The sequence below is a fragment of the Barbus barbus genome (assembly GCF_936440315.1).
Source record: "Barbus barbus genome assembly, chromosome: 39".
In the NCBI taxonomy this organism is placed as follows: Eukaryota; Metazoa; Chordata; class Actinopteri; order Cypriniformes; family Cyprinidae; genus Barbus; species Barbus barbus.
Window position 1 is genome coordinate 11,498,006 of NC_136717.1, and position 14,918 is coordinate 11,512,923.

A 14,918-nucleotide genomic window follows, 5' to 3' on the forward strand; every position below is an offset into this window, starting at 1 on the left:
CTAAAGATCCAGCATGCTAAAGGTTTTGTTCTCCATTGCAGGTCACTTTTCACCTTGGAAGACCTCTAAACAGGTAAAACGTATCGTATTCCAGCCCTCTGAATTGAATTAATAAACTAACATTAACTGTGTACTCTCAATATTGAGCGATTAGGTCTTATTATACACTATACAGCATATGTATGAATACTCATGACTGTTGAGCTTTATTACTAAGATTAACGCATAATAAAGTCTTTATTGTATTGTTATAACATATTACCACTAACTGCATTGCACTAAGCTGCTGCTTGTGTCTCTTAATGGACAGATACAGTAAGAATAACTCATTTGCTTCACAGATACACCACTACAACACCAAACGGCAGCTATATTTACAATATTTGAAAATAAATCAACCAGTTTTAATAGAGGAAATAATATTTTTTAGTTAAAAGCATAATTTGTTTTTAAAATCCAGTAATCACAACTGGGAAGAGTATGGAGATTAATTTGTTAAAAGCTGTGGGGACCTAGTTGAAATAAACACTTAGTACAGCTGAGAACAAATCACTGCACCTTCACAAATGTTTTCTCACTAACCAGTGCACTGTGTAATGTGGCACGTAAAACCTTCACCCTCAGCAGTCTGTCTCTTTGTCCTTTGATTCTGATCCAATATTGTCAGCTGTCTTGTCTGCTTGACTAAATCTTAAAGAAAGTGTTCCTCAAACTCTGAACCATGTGTATGTATATTTACACCCGGGATGGTATATTTAAATGTATATGATATATGTATATGATGGTATTTGACGGCATATACATATTTGCAAATAAATCAAATGATTTTAATAGAGCAAATTATATTTTCTTGTTAAATATATACATTTTAGTTAAATCTACTGGATTTATGCTCAGGTTGGCTAGAAACTGCATTTTAGTGTGTAATTTGTGACCCTGGCTGTGAAAACCCCGCTTTTGTGTGCGTGTGTGTGCGTGTGTGTGTGTGTGTATATATATAAATATGTACACAGTGCATCAGTACATGCCTACCCATCCACCCACGCATTTATTTATTTTTGGTTTGAGATCTCTGCCCTGTCTCCTTCCATATAACAAAGGCTTGACTGGTCATAAATCGACTGATTTTTCTTCACTCTACAGAGAGTCAGTCGCACTGCCTTGAGCTGCTGGCCACTGTACTGTCATTCTTCAACACATATCTTTGTATCTATCTCTATAGGGAACAGAACTGGGACAGAGCGAAAGTCTCATTACCCCAGTACAGTAGAGCTGCTTGGTTTTTATCATCTCTCTCCCTCTCTTACGCTGGGGTTTAATTAGACATCATTTGCTTTAAGAATATCTCCACAGCCAGAAAGAGTTTCATGACTGGAAAATGTTAAAGTGGTCCATCTTTTTCTGCAATTGTCCATGTCCAAAGATTATTAGCATATACTGAATGTCACGGTTATATGGTCAGAGCATTGAATCATTAAATCGATAGAAATTATGCGATACCACATGATAATGTGTTTTTTACTACAGACTGCCAATGGATAGAGCTTGAAAATACAGAATGCAGTTGTAATCCATATGAGACCAGCCTTAATGAATATGGTTTATAATATTATAGCTGAAATATGTTAATATCTTTTAGGGTTCTGACAGTAGTAATAATATTGATATTTATATACAGTATTTGCTCTGAAATGGCTCAGAGGTCAAATCATTTTGAACAAATAACCATTTTTGCAAAGTAGATTCTCAACTTTAAATCAAGCGGTTTTTACCTAGATATATTTTTAAAAATGCTCAGGACTTTTTGATGCTTTTTTTTTTTTGAGTGATAATGAAAAGTTGAACTGATTTATATATACAGACAGTTTTAAGGAATAAATTCACAGAAGTTAAACTGATCTTCCCAACTTCCCAACTCAATTAAATATTCCTCCCTTCATGCTCTCATACTCACAAGTCATAAAGTACATGCAAAACTGTCCAGCTTCCACAGAAACTTAATGGCCAAATTAACAATGAATTAAAATGGTCACAATATTAGTTACTTGTTTGCTTCATTTTCTATAGCTAAAAAAAAAATGAAATCAACTTTATCATAAATGTATATATTACCCAAAATAACAGCTTTTCTGTACCAAAATGCATTTCAGCTTAATCTCTAGACCCACAAAATTTAGTTTAAACTAGGTCAGGGCTGGGCAACTTCGGTCCTGGAGGGCCAGTTTCCTGCAGAGTTTAGCTCCTACCCTAATCAAACACACCTGAAGAAGCTAATCAACGTCTTCAAGATAACTAGGAAGTTACAGGCAGGTGTGTTTGATTAGGGTTGGAGCTAAACTCTGCAGGACACCGGCCCTCCAGGACCGAAGTTGCCCAGCCCTGAGCTAGATGGATATTAAACAGAAATTTGAAACCTGCCAAATCGGATTATTTTGTGCATACATGCAAACTCAAATCCATTTAGTTTTTCTGAAACAACAGAAAAAAAAACCTGATAATGGAAATCTGATCTTAACAAACCCATATAAACCACATTCATATGCAGATCTGTGTCCAAATGCCCTAATTTTTTGCTCACTTATTAAAAAAAAAATGGTATCCTAAAAATGAACTGGTGAAATCTAAATGAACTTGTTTTATTCAAATAGGTATTTAGCATCACTGAATAAACAGAAATATATTAATTTATGGAAACAAAATATTTCATATTTTCATGGTTTAAATTGGGTAAAAAAAATAGCTCTAATATATATAGAGAGAGAGAGTCTGTTCTAAAGATTGGTTTTGAAAACCAAATCGCATCTGTCAACCAAATATTAATCCCTTTTTATTTGATCTCTGAGCACGTAAACTCTTGCCCCCATTTTCACATACTCTGACTCAAAGACATAACAAGTTAAGTGAACACATAAAATATTTATAATAAAACTGTATTTTTTATTAATCAAAAAACCTGAACCCATTGCAAACCTAAAGTATGTATAAAAAACTGACTTGAACCCACCCAAAATGGTTTGTCCTTTAGCAGACCTCTAGCGTGAGCCTCTTTGATTACTAGAAGCAAAAGCCTGTTTGCAAGAGTATGCACGTCACAGCACTTCGCTCTGGCAGTAATAACATCATCTATGAGCTAATGTGAGCGTGTGCATGAGTTTGCTTGGCAGTGACACGTTTTAATCTGTTTGTTTCCCAGCCGCACACAGCAGCCCAGAGGCATTTGCCTTCATCCTCTACAGCTCCTCCAGATTAACATGCTAACACTGACCTCCTTTAATAAGCCTTGGCATCTTTCTCATCCTGGCATCTACTTTCTTTCTTTGTTGATTATTCCACCTCTTCTTCAATTATGCCTTTTGTTTGGCATTTACTTTCACGCTAAAGTTTTTGGCTTGAACCCGAATCTATTTGTTGTCCAGGGTTGTGTAGAATTTAATCACCTCACTGTCAGTTCATAAGTTGAAATTGAACTGGCCAGGACCCGACGAGAAGATGAATTGGAGTATGAATCTGAATTGATAGGATGTAGAATTTACTAATTGCAATTCAGAGAACTGAATGACCAGTTCTCTGAATTTGTTCTTATTCTGTTTTATTCTAGCTTCAAACATCCTTTTTTATCAACACTTCAATGTAGGTCATTTTCATAAAAAGGCAACATTTTGAGAAAATCACATTTTTATTAAATACTACAACTGGATCTTATTCAGTATGATGATCAAATCAAAGATACGAGCATATAATATTATATAAATTCAAATTTTAATACTACTCTATTTCCTGCTACCGCAATTCAAATTCAGCAAATTTAATGGGAATTTAAAAAGCATTCTGCAATTCTGACTGGCACTTGAAAAGGTGAATTTGGGTGCATCCACAAATCATATGAAATTTGTCCTAAATCATGAAAATGAAAAACAAATTATTCACATTTTTGTAGTTATTGACTATTCACATTTTTTGTTCATATGACAGTGTGTGGTTGGAGATACAAATTATGTATTTTGTCAGTAGTACTTTATAATAATTATAAAAATTTTGGGATCAGGAAGTTGTTTTGTTTTTCTTTATTCAGTAAGGATGCATTAAATTGATCAAGTGACACTAACGACTTTTACATTGTTACAAAAATATTCTATTTCAAATAAATGCTGTTCTTCTAAACTTGTTCATCAAAGAACAAAGAATAAATTACAATTTTAAAATATATTAAAATAGAAAATGGCTGTTTTAAATTGTAATAATATTTCACAATATTACTATTTTAGAGTAGTTTTTATAAAAAACATGCATGCATAAATGCAGTCTTGGTAATCATGAGAGTATCCTTAAAAAAAACAAAAAACTCTTACTGACACCAGGCTTTTAAACGGTAGTGTATAACCACCCATTTTGTTAATTGTAGTAATGTTGATTCATATATAGGTATGGTCATTTATTGAATTACATTTATTTAATCTCTAAAAATTCTAAAAACATCTATGTGTCCGTCTTGGCTCGTGGACCTTTCCCAATCCCGCCCCCTCTCTCTCTTCCACTTCACTTCCTGTCCACTTTCTGTCCTATCGAAATAAAAATAAATCATCTTCTTCTTTTTTTTTTAAATATATATTCTATAAAACTACTAAGAGAATCATTAATGAAACCGTTATAATTGGAACTAGTACAAAGTATAAGTACAAAGTGACTAGCAGAGGTAGCGGTTGGGGAAAACAATCTTGGGTTCAAAGCAAGCAGTTGAATCATGTGTGACAACAGCTTTAATATTAGAAAAAGTGGACTATGCCTGCCTACTGTTCTTTGCACATTCTATTTGCATAACCTAATTTTGGGTGTCGTGCGCCCAGTGTAGTGAAGTGGTTTGGGAAGTTTCGCCCACAGCTGCATTAGCATAACAAAACACAAAGATTACATTCAGTATCGTCAGCGATAGAGAAACACATCAAGCATCCTTGATGAGCCCTTGATGCAGCCTTATTTTGCTGAGCTAGAACTAACTTGCCATTTATTGTGTGTGTGTGTGTGTGTGTACACTTCATTTAAAAACTAATTACCACAAAAGTGAGTTCATTGTTAAACACCTTCCTATCCCACAGCCACTTCCAAGGCGGAAGTTGCCTGGAAGAGTGTAGTTTGCTTACTCAGTTCAGCATATTAATAAACACGGCGCTGATTGGGCGCTTTACTGAATGCCGGTGTATTTGCAGGTCTTGGAACATTGGGATCCTCACAGCAGTCCCACAGCCAGTCTATCTATCCATGCTCTCCCTCACAGCGCTCCATATCTGCATTGGCCTTCAGGTCCAGAGTTTGACCTGACCAAACCTGACCCCTATGACATCTATGAGAAGTCCAGAGCTATCTATGAGAATAGGCGTAAGTAACATCCTGCTAGCACCTAAAGCTAGCATTAATGCCTACTGCTAATCTGTGCTGTTTCCCCATTGTGTTTTTCCACTCAAAAAATTTGCACGTGCTCAAACACAAATCGCATTTCCTGTTGTACATATCTTGAAAAAGATATGTAGCAGTGTGTCTTGAGGCACAATGTGCGAAAGTAGCTAACGATAACAGCTATCTTTTTGGTGTTACGTTTTTGTGAAATTGGAATGAGTGACAAGAAATTTCGACAATTACTTGAATTCTATTTCTGTAGCATTAGTTGCCTTGCCCACAGGGAAATCTCATTGGTTTCATTTTCCACTCCACGTAGTTGTAAAAAATGAGTTGTTTTAGCAATTAAAGAATCAAAATTTATGTTTCAAATGTTTATTGCTGATATTAATCCTATTGGAGCTGTACTTGAATCTCTGTTACCAAGAGTAAATAGAGTTCGAGATGGCCACAGAGGAAACTGATATAAAGGGGTCATGAACTGAGAAATCCAAATTCAGTTGATCTCTTGACATATAAGAGGTCACTGTACTATAAAAACATCCTTTAAGTTTCAAAACTCAAAATTGTCTCGTTAGTCTAAAAGCAGCTTATATTGAATCCAAGCTGTTGTTTTGGAATGTGCCACTTTATGATGTAATAGTGTGGATAAGCACCGCCTCCGCAGAAGATCAACACCTGCTTCTACATCACTGCCTGTTTAGCCCCACCCACCGATTGGCACATGTAGTGTAAATAACGAGAGCGACAAGTGCAGGTCTACGCAGAAACCAAATGAAAAAGATGACTGTGAAGACAACAAGACGCTGTGCAGTGCCAAGTTGTGAAAAAAGTGTTTGCATTGCCTTCCTTCTGGTCCTAACATTAGGAAAGAATGGATGAACTTGTTCATTTGTTCACTTTATTGTACTGCGGATTTGATGTTTTTTTTTTTTTTCTTGATAACATTATAAGTAGACCTCAGAGAACAGTACAAAATAATAAAAAAACAAAAACAAAGGCAGTTCATGACCCCTTTAAACATCAAATTTGTTCACCTACAACTTTTCGTTTGTCCCAAAAAATGACTTGTACTGGTGTTATTGAGTTGAGTCTGGTTAGAGCATGGTCTCGAGTGACCATGTCAGTTCATGTCAGCTCTTTCAGGCTCAAAAATACTTTTTTGTTGTTGTCTCTTACATTATCCTCCATGGTAAGTGTTCTGAGGTTGTTGTGTCTTATCAATTTGGAATTTTACCACAATGAGATCTGTGGAGCTGCTCTGGGGTCTGGGAGAACTTTAATGGTCTTAGTGACTTTGACGTTATATAATATTTTGCATTATTAATGCAGGTACTTTCTTAAACAGATTTAGAGACTTTACCACACATACAGGCTTTCTGAACTTTCAAGGTCCCTGTGAACCATATTCATTGCATTTTAAGTAGAAGCATATGTTTAATTCAACAAATAGTTTGAAATGCATTAATTCATACAAATGTGAATATACTTATTACTGTACCTAAAATCTACTGCATATTGAACAAAAAAGTCTGAAATATCAATAGAGTTAATGTTGCATTTCTAAAGGTGCTTTAAACTGATTGACAATGATTAAATCAATAGAGGTCAACATGTCGTAATGCTGCTAGCAGTCGTTTCTATTCAACTTCTGTCTGCACTCCCATTATTGGTCACATCTTTGCTTCACTGTGCATTTGCATAAACTTTTTTCTGCTGACCTTTTTCTGCTGTTTTAAATCAGCAGGTGTGCTCTTCCTCATTAATGCTTCCTAGTCTATACCTCCTCTTTTATTTGGTATATAGTTTATTCACAGCTAGCAATGACAGGTTGGCAATGGATATGTTGGTTAGTGTTGATGTTGTTTGATGATTATCTTGTCTCATGTGCAATAATCCTCCATAGAATTATAAGATGTTTTTGCTTTATTATTATTATTATTATTATTATCATATTGCACAGACACTCTAATGTAGATACCCTGGTGATTTAGTGGTGTGCAAACAGTTTTGTGCAAACAGTTTAGTTTCTTTTTAAGGTAAGTATGCTCGCTTCCTGATGGTTGATTACATTTTGTATATTTTTTTGAGTAAGATGTTTTAAACTGCCTCATTTTGTGAAATTGCACCGCTTTCTAATCTGAAAGTGTGAGGAATGTTTGAATATGTTCAGTCACAACACTGCTAATGTTTTATAGCTGTTTGAATGTGCACTTGATGTTGCAAAGATGCTGTAAAAATTTTACATTCTCAAGCTGGTGAATAGAAACTTTTAAAATCTCATTAATACTTATATTCAAGTATTTCTTGGTTCAGCAACAAGGACACACATTCTGTTTATGTTAATGCATATGTTATGTGATTTTTTATATATGTTTGAATTAATAAGAGACAACTATTTGAAAATGACGACGAGGTCACAAGCCCAAAAGAGCGCATGTTACACCTCTCTTCATCTCCTTGCACTGACTACCAGTGGCAGCTCGCATCCAGTTCAAGACACTGATGCTTGCGTACAGAACTACCACAGGCTCAGCACCCTCCTACTTCCACTCACTATTACGAACCTACATCCCCTCCAGAAGTCTGAGATCTGCTAGTGAGCGACGCCTTGTGGTACCTTCACAGAGAGGCTCAAAATCACTCTCCAGAACATTCTCGTTCACCATTCCTGGCTGGTGGAATAATCTTCCCACCCCTTCCCACGCCGGATCCCTGGCAATCTTCAAGCAACAACTGAAAACTCATCTCTTTCGGCAGTACTTCACTTCATCCTAAACTCAAAAAAAAAAAAAAACTTTCCCTCTATCTTTCTCTCCGCTTACTAGCTTGTACTTATTTGAACAATGACTGAGACTTGGTGTTACGAGCACTTCCTCTGTCTGATTGCCTCTTCAAGATTAATCGCTTTTTGTATTCCCCAATTGTAAGTCGCTTTGGATAAAAGCGTCTGCCAAATGACTCAATGTAAATGTTAATGTGGAATCTGAGGGTGCAAAAAAATCTTTAAAGGAACACTCCACTTTTTTTACAACTTCCCAAGAGTTAAACAGTTGAGTTTTACCGTTTTTGAATCCATTCAGCCGATCTCCGGGTCTGGCGGTAGCACTTTTAGCTTAGCTTAGCATAGATCATTGAATGGGATTAGACCATTAGCATCTCGCTGAAAAATGACTAAAGAGTTTAGATAATTTTCCTATTTAAAGCTCGAGTCTTCTGTAGTTACATCGTGCACTAAGACCGACGGAAAAGGAAAAGTTGTGATTTTCTAGGCTGATATGGCTAGGAACTATACTCTCGTTCTGGCGGAATAATCAAGGAAATTTGCTGCCGTACCATGGGTGCAGCAGGCGCAGTGATATTACGCAGCGCCTGAAAGTAGTCCCCAGCTATATCATAACTAGTAGTTACCTAGCTGGGGACTACTTTTACTTTTCTAAAAAAAGTAGAGTGTTCCTTTAAAGTTGTCCAAATGAAGTTCTTAGAAATGCATATTACTAATCAAAAATGAAGTCTTGATATATTTACAGTAGGAAATTTACTAAATATCTTCATGGAACATGATCTTTACTTAATGTCCTAATGATTTTTGGCATAAAAGAAAAATCAATCATTTTGACCCATGCAGTGTATTTTTGGATATTGCTACAAATATACCCCAGCGACTTAAGACTGTTTTTTTTTTTTTTTTGGTTTTGTGGTCCAGGGTCACATATATTGTAAAAAGGCTTAAAAATAATCTAGCGATATTTATGTCTTTGCACTGAAATGGATTTATATGCTAAATTTTCAGTTATAGGAACTATCAGTCATTAAGAGTTAATCTATTTAAAGCGTGTTTTCCATGCTGTTCTTATTGAATGGAAAGAATAATTATTTAATCATTTTAAGAAACAGTTAAAGAATTTTTAACAAACAGCAACATTAAACTACATACAGTATATTGTATTGAAACATTTCAGAGCATGCAAAGTATCTCACGGAGACGTCCGTGAACACAAATAATTTAATTCTGAACTTTCAAAAGAGCTAATTTGAATCAAATGAATCAGACTCTAATGCAATTGAGGTTCAAATTAAAGAGCTGCTGTCGTACTTATGTCATTCCACAAGCAGAGGACACAAAACCAGCCTACTGCTGCAGTCGAATGAAAAGCTTGTAAATCATCACAATATACACAATACTGTATATGCGGTTGCAAGAATGATGCAGTTGGAGATCAGACTCCCTTTCCGAATCAGAATCAGGCTCAAGCTTGCACCTAGTTTAAATGCAATATACAGTACATACAGCATAATACATGGCCGTGTGTAGGTTTTCAGGCAGCAATGCGCTGCTCATGCTGATCTCAGTGCCTCTCTGCTCTGAGCCAGGAGATGAACTTGAGTTCTAAGATATTGTATAATTAAAAGTCCAAAATCAAGAACTGACTTCGTGCATCCACTGAAAAAACACCAGTTGACTAAAAGTCAATCAGAATTGTGATTGTTTAGTTCACATAAATTTGTTATCAAATGATGGTGTTATAATGAAGTGTGCTTTTAGTGCATTTTTGTGGCCACTGTATATACACATATATCTTCATTACTTTGTAGCTTTGTGAGACAGGCGATGTATATATTGTAGTTTGTGTATTTCCAGGTGTGTGTGTGTTTATATAAGCAGTGATTTATGGGCCGTCCTTGTATCTCTCCCTTTCTTAGAACCAGGGCTTCCTCGAGCAGCTCTCCCAGCTGACCCTTCCGGTGAGTAAATATATCTACACCCAAAACAGAAACAATCTGACAGAAGGAGTTCTGCATAAAATAAAGTCTGAAAGTTTGAAATTCATTTTTTACATCCAGTTTTTATGACCTCTATACATTTCTTTTTTTAATATTTGGTATAAAGTTTGACCTGCTGCAATTTGACTTCTTTTTCTGCATCAAATAAGTGTATTATTATCACCTAAAATCATGCGCAATTTAATGAAAAAAAAATAAAAATAAAAATAAAAAATATGTGTGTATATATATATATATATATATATATATATATATATATGAATTTTAAGGACATTTTAGATGTACCAAAAACAAAGAAAACTGTTCAATATTTGTTCAAACAATATCTGATATATATTGTAAAAAGGCTGAAAAATTTATATTTATTATTTATGCATTTACTCTGAAATGTTAATTAAATAAAGTCTAAATAGAAAGTACAGTGTCGTTATGCCTTATGCCTTGCATTCCCAAATCATTCATAGGTACATGAAATAAAATCCAATAAAATCTCTAAAAATCTAAGTATAAATTTTTTCAAATAAAGTCTGAGAGTCTGATATCCTTTTTTAAAATCCAGCTATTCTGACCTCTGTGAAATACTAGAGATAGAGAGAAATACTGGAGATAGTTTTATTTTTTGCCAGCTTTTGCCACTTGTCATTCTCACTGCCTTGAGAATGAACCTCTCAATGCAGGTTCAAGAACGTAAAATGAATGATTTTACAAATTAAGTACTCAATGAACAGAAATGGGGGTCTTAAATGTCATCCAAAACACTAAATTACACTTGAAGGATGAGAATAGTCTGGAGAAATGACTAAGTTGAGAGATAAATGTGTGCTTTCATTGACAGCATCAGAGTTCCAGGAGGTGGAGGTGTACTTGCGCAGACAGAAGTCCGGTTTCGGCTTTAGGATCCTGGGCGGAGAGGAACCAGGACAGCCTGTGAGTCCGGAGGCTCAGGAGAAGGCTCGTACTCTAGGACTAACCACACGCTTCCTAAACCAGAGCTCACTGCCATTTGCTAACATGATAACGCGTCTGTTCATCCACTTTAGCTTCTGTACACAGCTTAAAGAGAGTCTGTAGTAACAGTCCTGTGCATGTACAGATCCTGATTGGTGCAATCATCGAGAAGAGCCCAGCAGATAAAGACGGGCGTCTCCGGCCAGGAGATGAGCTGATGTCAGTCGATGGGATCCCTGTGGCTGGAAAACCCCACCGTTACGTCATTGACCTCATGCATGGGGCAGCCCGGACTGGGCAGGTTAAACTCACTGTACGACGGAGAATTCAGCCCACAGGTGAGAAATGGCTGGTGTTTATTTCATTTGTCTACCAACAATAGCTGTGTTTCCATCCACCAATTTTTATGCGCATTTTGGAATACCGCATAAAAAAAAAAGCTGGATGGAGATGCCAAGATGCGCATAAATTCTAAAAATGCGCATAAAAATCTTATGCACACTATTGAATAGGATAAACTTTTTATGCAATAAGAAAAATGCGCATAAACTATGATGGAAACACTGAATAAATTCCACCATGTGCATCTCCTACTTTTATTGGTGATACTTAATGCCAGTTTATCAGGAATTTATGATTTAGTTCTTTTTGACTTGTTGGATGGAACGGTGCTTTATTCGCAAAAGATTAATGCGATATTCCAGTTTTGCGCATGAGTTAAATTTGAATCTTTGGATGGAAACATAGCTAATGTCCAACAATGAATGTACAATTTTTTAATATAGTGACATATCTATTGTGTTCAATAGCAATATGTTGGAAATGACAGTTTTAACATTTTGGGTGAAAAGTGGCCACCTTCTTTGTCTTACTAAGGCTAATTTTATTGCTACATTATATGTAACCTAAAAACACAGTTAAACAACAAAGTTTCTGCATAATATTAACAATATTACAGCTTGACTGGAAATGACATGCAATCATAATATTAAAAGTTGGGGGAAAAAAGATTTTACACCATGCAAGCAAGATAGCAAACACATTTGACTATTTATTTGTTAAATCTGAACAAATATGTGATATTTGATAGCTTTATTAGAATCAAAATTGTTTGTTGTGGTTAAAATGACACCAATTGTTGAAAATTTGTATTTTCGTTGTCATACAATAAATAATTAATGTTATTTTCAGCTTTTTTAGCTTCTAAACATGCGGTAATATCGAAATGGATTTTCATAGTTTAAGATTAAAAGTCTGGGTCTAGGACAAGAGTAAAGCAATAAAATATGCACATGAAACACTTTTGGAAAATAACAAAAATAAATGATGGTAGTATGATACAAAGTTTCCAGTGTGGTTTTAATATGACGTTCATATAGCAAAAGAGAAAAAACTGCCATTTGCTTTAATAGTAATAAACCCTTGGAACATAAATCTCCCTGAAGTTTAAGAAACAACCTTTAAAGGCTAAAGCTTGTTATTTCTTGACAGTTACAGCAATTATAGATTGTTGCAACATATATATTCTTGATATATGAAGGAGGTAATGAAGGTGATGGAGGTAATGAAGCAGGTTCTGTTGTACTGTACCTCTGCTTCTTATCATGTGTCCTCTGTCTCTCTCTCTCCCTCTCTCTCGTCCACTCTGTCTAATAATTCTTGGTGTAGCTGAGGCTCAGATTTTGTGTCCTCTCAAGCTCTACCTCCCTCATCCTTCCCGCTGTCTGACTCATCCTCTCAGTCTTATCTGCACTGGACAATCGTTTCTCCCCCTTTGCATCTCAGTGGAGCGGTTCAGGAAATGTCTGGCTGCTGGCTTTTTTGGCTTACTGTTTGATCACAGAAGGACTTCAGATCAGCATTAGCCAAACCCTATACTATAGACTCTTTCTTTCTTACTCACACACACTTGGATTAATCATAGTTGATACCTGAAAAGGTGATAGAAAATCCTGAAAAAAGTGATGAATATGAGTGAATATTAATCATAATTATAATACTTCTCATAATTATTCTAGTAATATTTAGAAATATGATTACAATTCAAAATACAGAAATATTTGACTGTGCAATGAATGCAATGCAACCAATTAGAATCAAGTATATACTGTATAACCATGTTCCTTTTATTTCATTCATTTTATCTTCAGGTGAACCCTGTCCAGAGAACGGTCGCAGTCCTGGATCGACCCAGCACAGTTCCCCCAGGAGTGACTTCAACTCCAGAATGTTCTGTAACAACTCGGCCCCTTCTCAAAACTCCGCCCCATCTACCACAGGCTCCTCCCCACCAGACGCTGTAGCCAATCAGAATCTGCAGCCTAGTGATGTCACCATCCAGCGCAAGGAGAGCGAAGGGTTCGGATTCGTTATTATCAGTTCTCTGAACAGGCCTGAAACTGCGGCTGCTGCTCGTAAGGAATAATTATTTTTGTACACTTCACGTGCTTCAACTTATTTTCAATCTGGGACGTTCCTTTACTGTAATAGCTCACTCAGGTTGGCTGCTCCAAAGGGTCATAGTGATTTTAAAAGTGCAGCTTGTCCTCATAAACTGGCGTATTAATAATGGATGCACTTCTATTTGAGGGCTGAAAAGGCTAGTTGCAATGTTCTAATGCAGCGCCCACGCTCATATATATAAAAACAGATCCACTAACAGGAAAGGACAGAGTGCAGATAGAGAGCTCTCTCGATGTATTACGTAAAAACTATTTGTGCGTGTGTGTTGTCAGCCGTGCCTCATAAGATCGGCCGGATCATTGAGGGAAGTCCAGCAGACCACTGTGGGAAGCTCAAGGTTGGAGATCGCATATTGGCCGTCAACAATCAGTCTATCGTCAACATGCCGCACGCCGACATCGTCAAACTGATCAAGGACGCGGGACTCAGCGTCACACTCAGGATCATCCCTCAGGAGGGTGAGTTGATGCCTGTGGAACAGTTTGAAAGGGATTCTTGCGCAAATATTGATTCTACACTAATTCTGCTACTGAAGCGGCTATGTGTAATAGCCATTTTGATGTTAAAATACTTTCTTTTATCTCAGTTTAATGTGCAGAGACAATTATACATAAGCCATTTATAGGTTGACTTCCTGAACATTGCTCTGACATGTCAAGTGGCTCAACCAATAGTGTGAGTTTGGGCGGGACTACCTGTTTTTCTGAACAATGGAAGAGGTTGGGGCAGTGTCCTTTAAGGAGCACTGTAGCTTTAAGGAGCCCCTGACTTTTTTTTTAAATAATCTCAGTTATTTCAAACAAGCTATTCTTGTACAGTTGTTTTCGAACATAATATAAGTTTTTATTTGAAATGCTATAACTGTTTTTTCTGAAGTTTGTGATAAAACTAGAGGGGTTCATGAGATTGTGCCTGAAATGTCAGTGCTAAAATAATTAAATACAAATGTTTAAAAAAAATACAATTTAAAATCACAAGAAAGTCATACAGTTTTATAATGAAATGAGGGTGAATAAATGATAACAGAATTTTCATTTTTGAGTGAACTATCCTTTTGAAATGCAAATTTAGTAAATGGTTGCACTGCTTGTTTAAGATAAAGTCTTTCAGCACAAGCCACTTCTGTCATTAATTACTCACCCTCATGTCGTTCCAAACCTTAGTTCATCTTCGGAACACAAATTAAGATATTTTTGATGATATCCGAGAGCTTTCTGACCCTGCATAGACAGCAACGCAACTGTAATGTTCTCAGGTCCAGAAACGTAGCAGGGACATCTGTAAAACAAAAAATGTGACATCAGTGGTTCAACTTCAAATTTGCGAAGCTA

At 36.1% G+C, this 14,918-nt stretch overlaps 1 protein-coding gene across 3 annotated transcripts in view; it reads left to right on the top strand.

Annotated features, from left to right (window-relative positions):
* LOC306858260 (membrane-associated guanylate kinase, WW and PDZ domain-containing protein 2-like) overlaps window positions 1-14,918 on the top strand; it is a 199,045-nt gene that overhangs the window by 168,728 nt on the left and 15,399 nt on the right. For all 3 annotated transcript variants that reach the window (XM_079398697.1, XM_079398698.1, XM_079398699.1), the window contains exons 11-17: window positions 42-73; window positions 5,205-5,373; window positions 10,096-10,137; window positions 11,012-11,103; window positions 11,270-11,462; window positions 13,275-13,538; window positions 13,860-14,045. In XM_079398697.1, coding sequence (XP_079254823.1) covers window positions 42-73; window positions 5,205-5,373; window positions 10,096-10,137; window positions 11,012-11,103; window positions 11,270-11,462; window positions 13,275-13,538; window positions 13,860-14,045 — 978 coding nt within the window. The remainder of the gene's footprint in view (window positions 1-41; window positions 74-5,204; window positions 5,374-10,095; window positions 10,138-11,011; window positions 11,104-11,269; window positions 11,463-13,274; window positions 13,539-13,859; window positions 14,046-14,918) is intronic.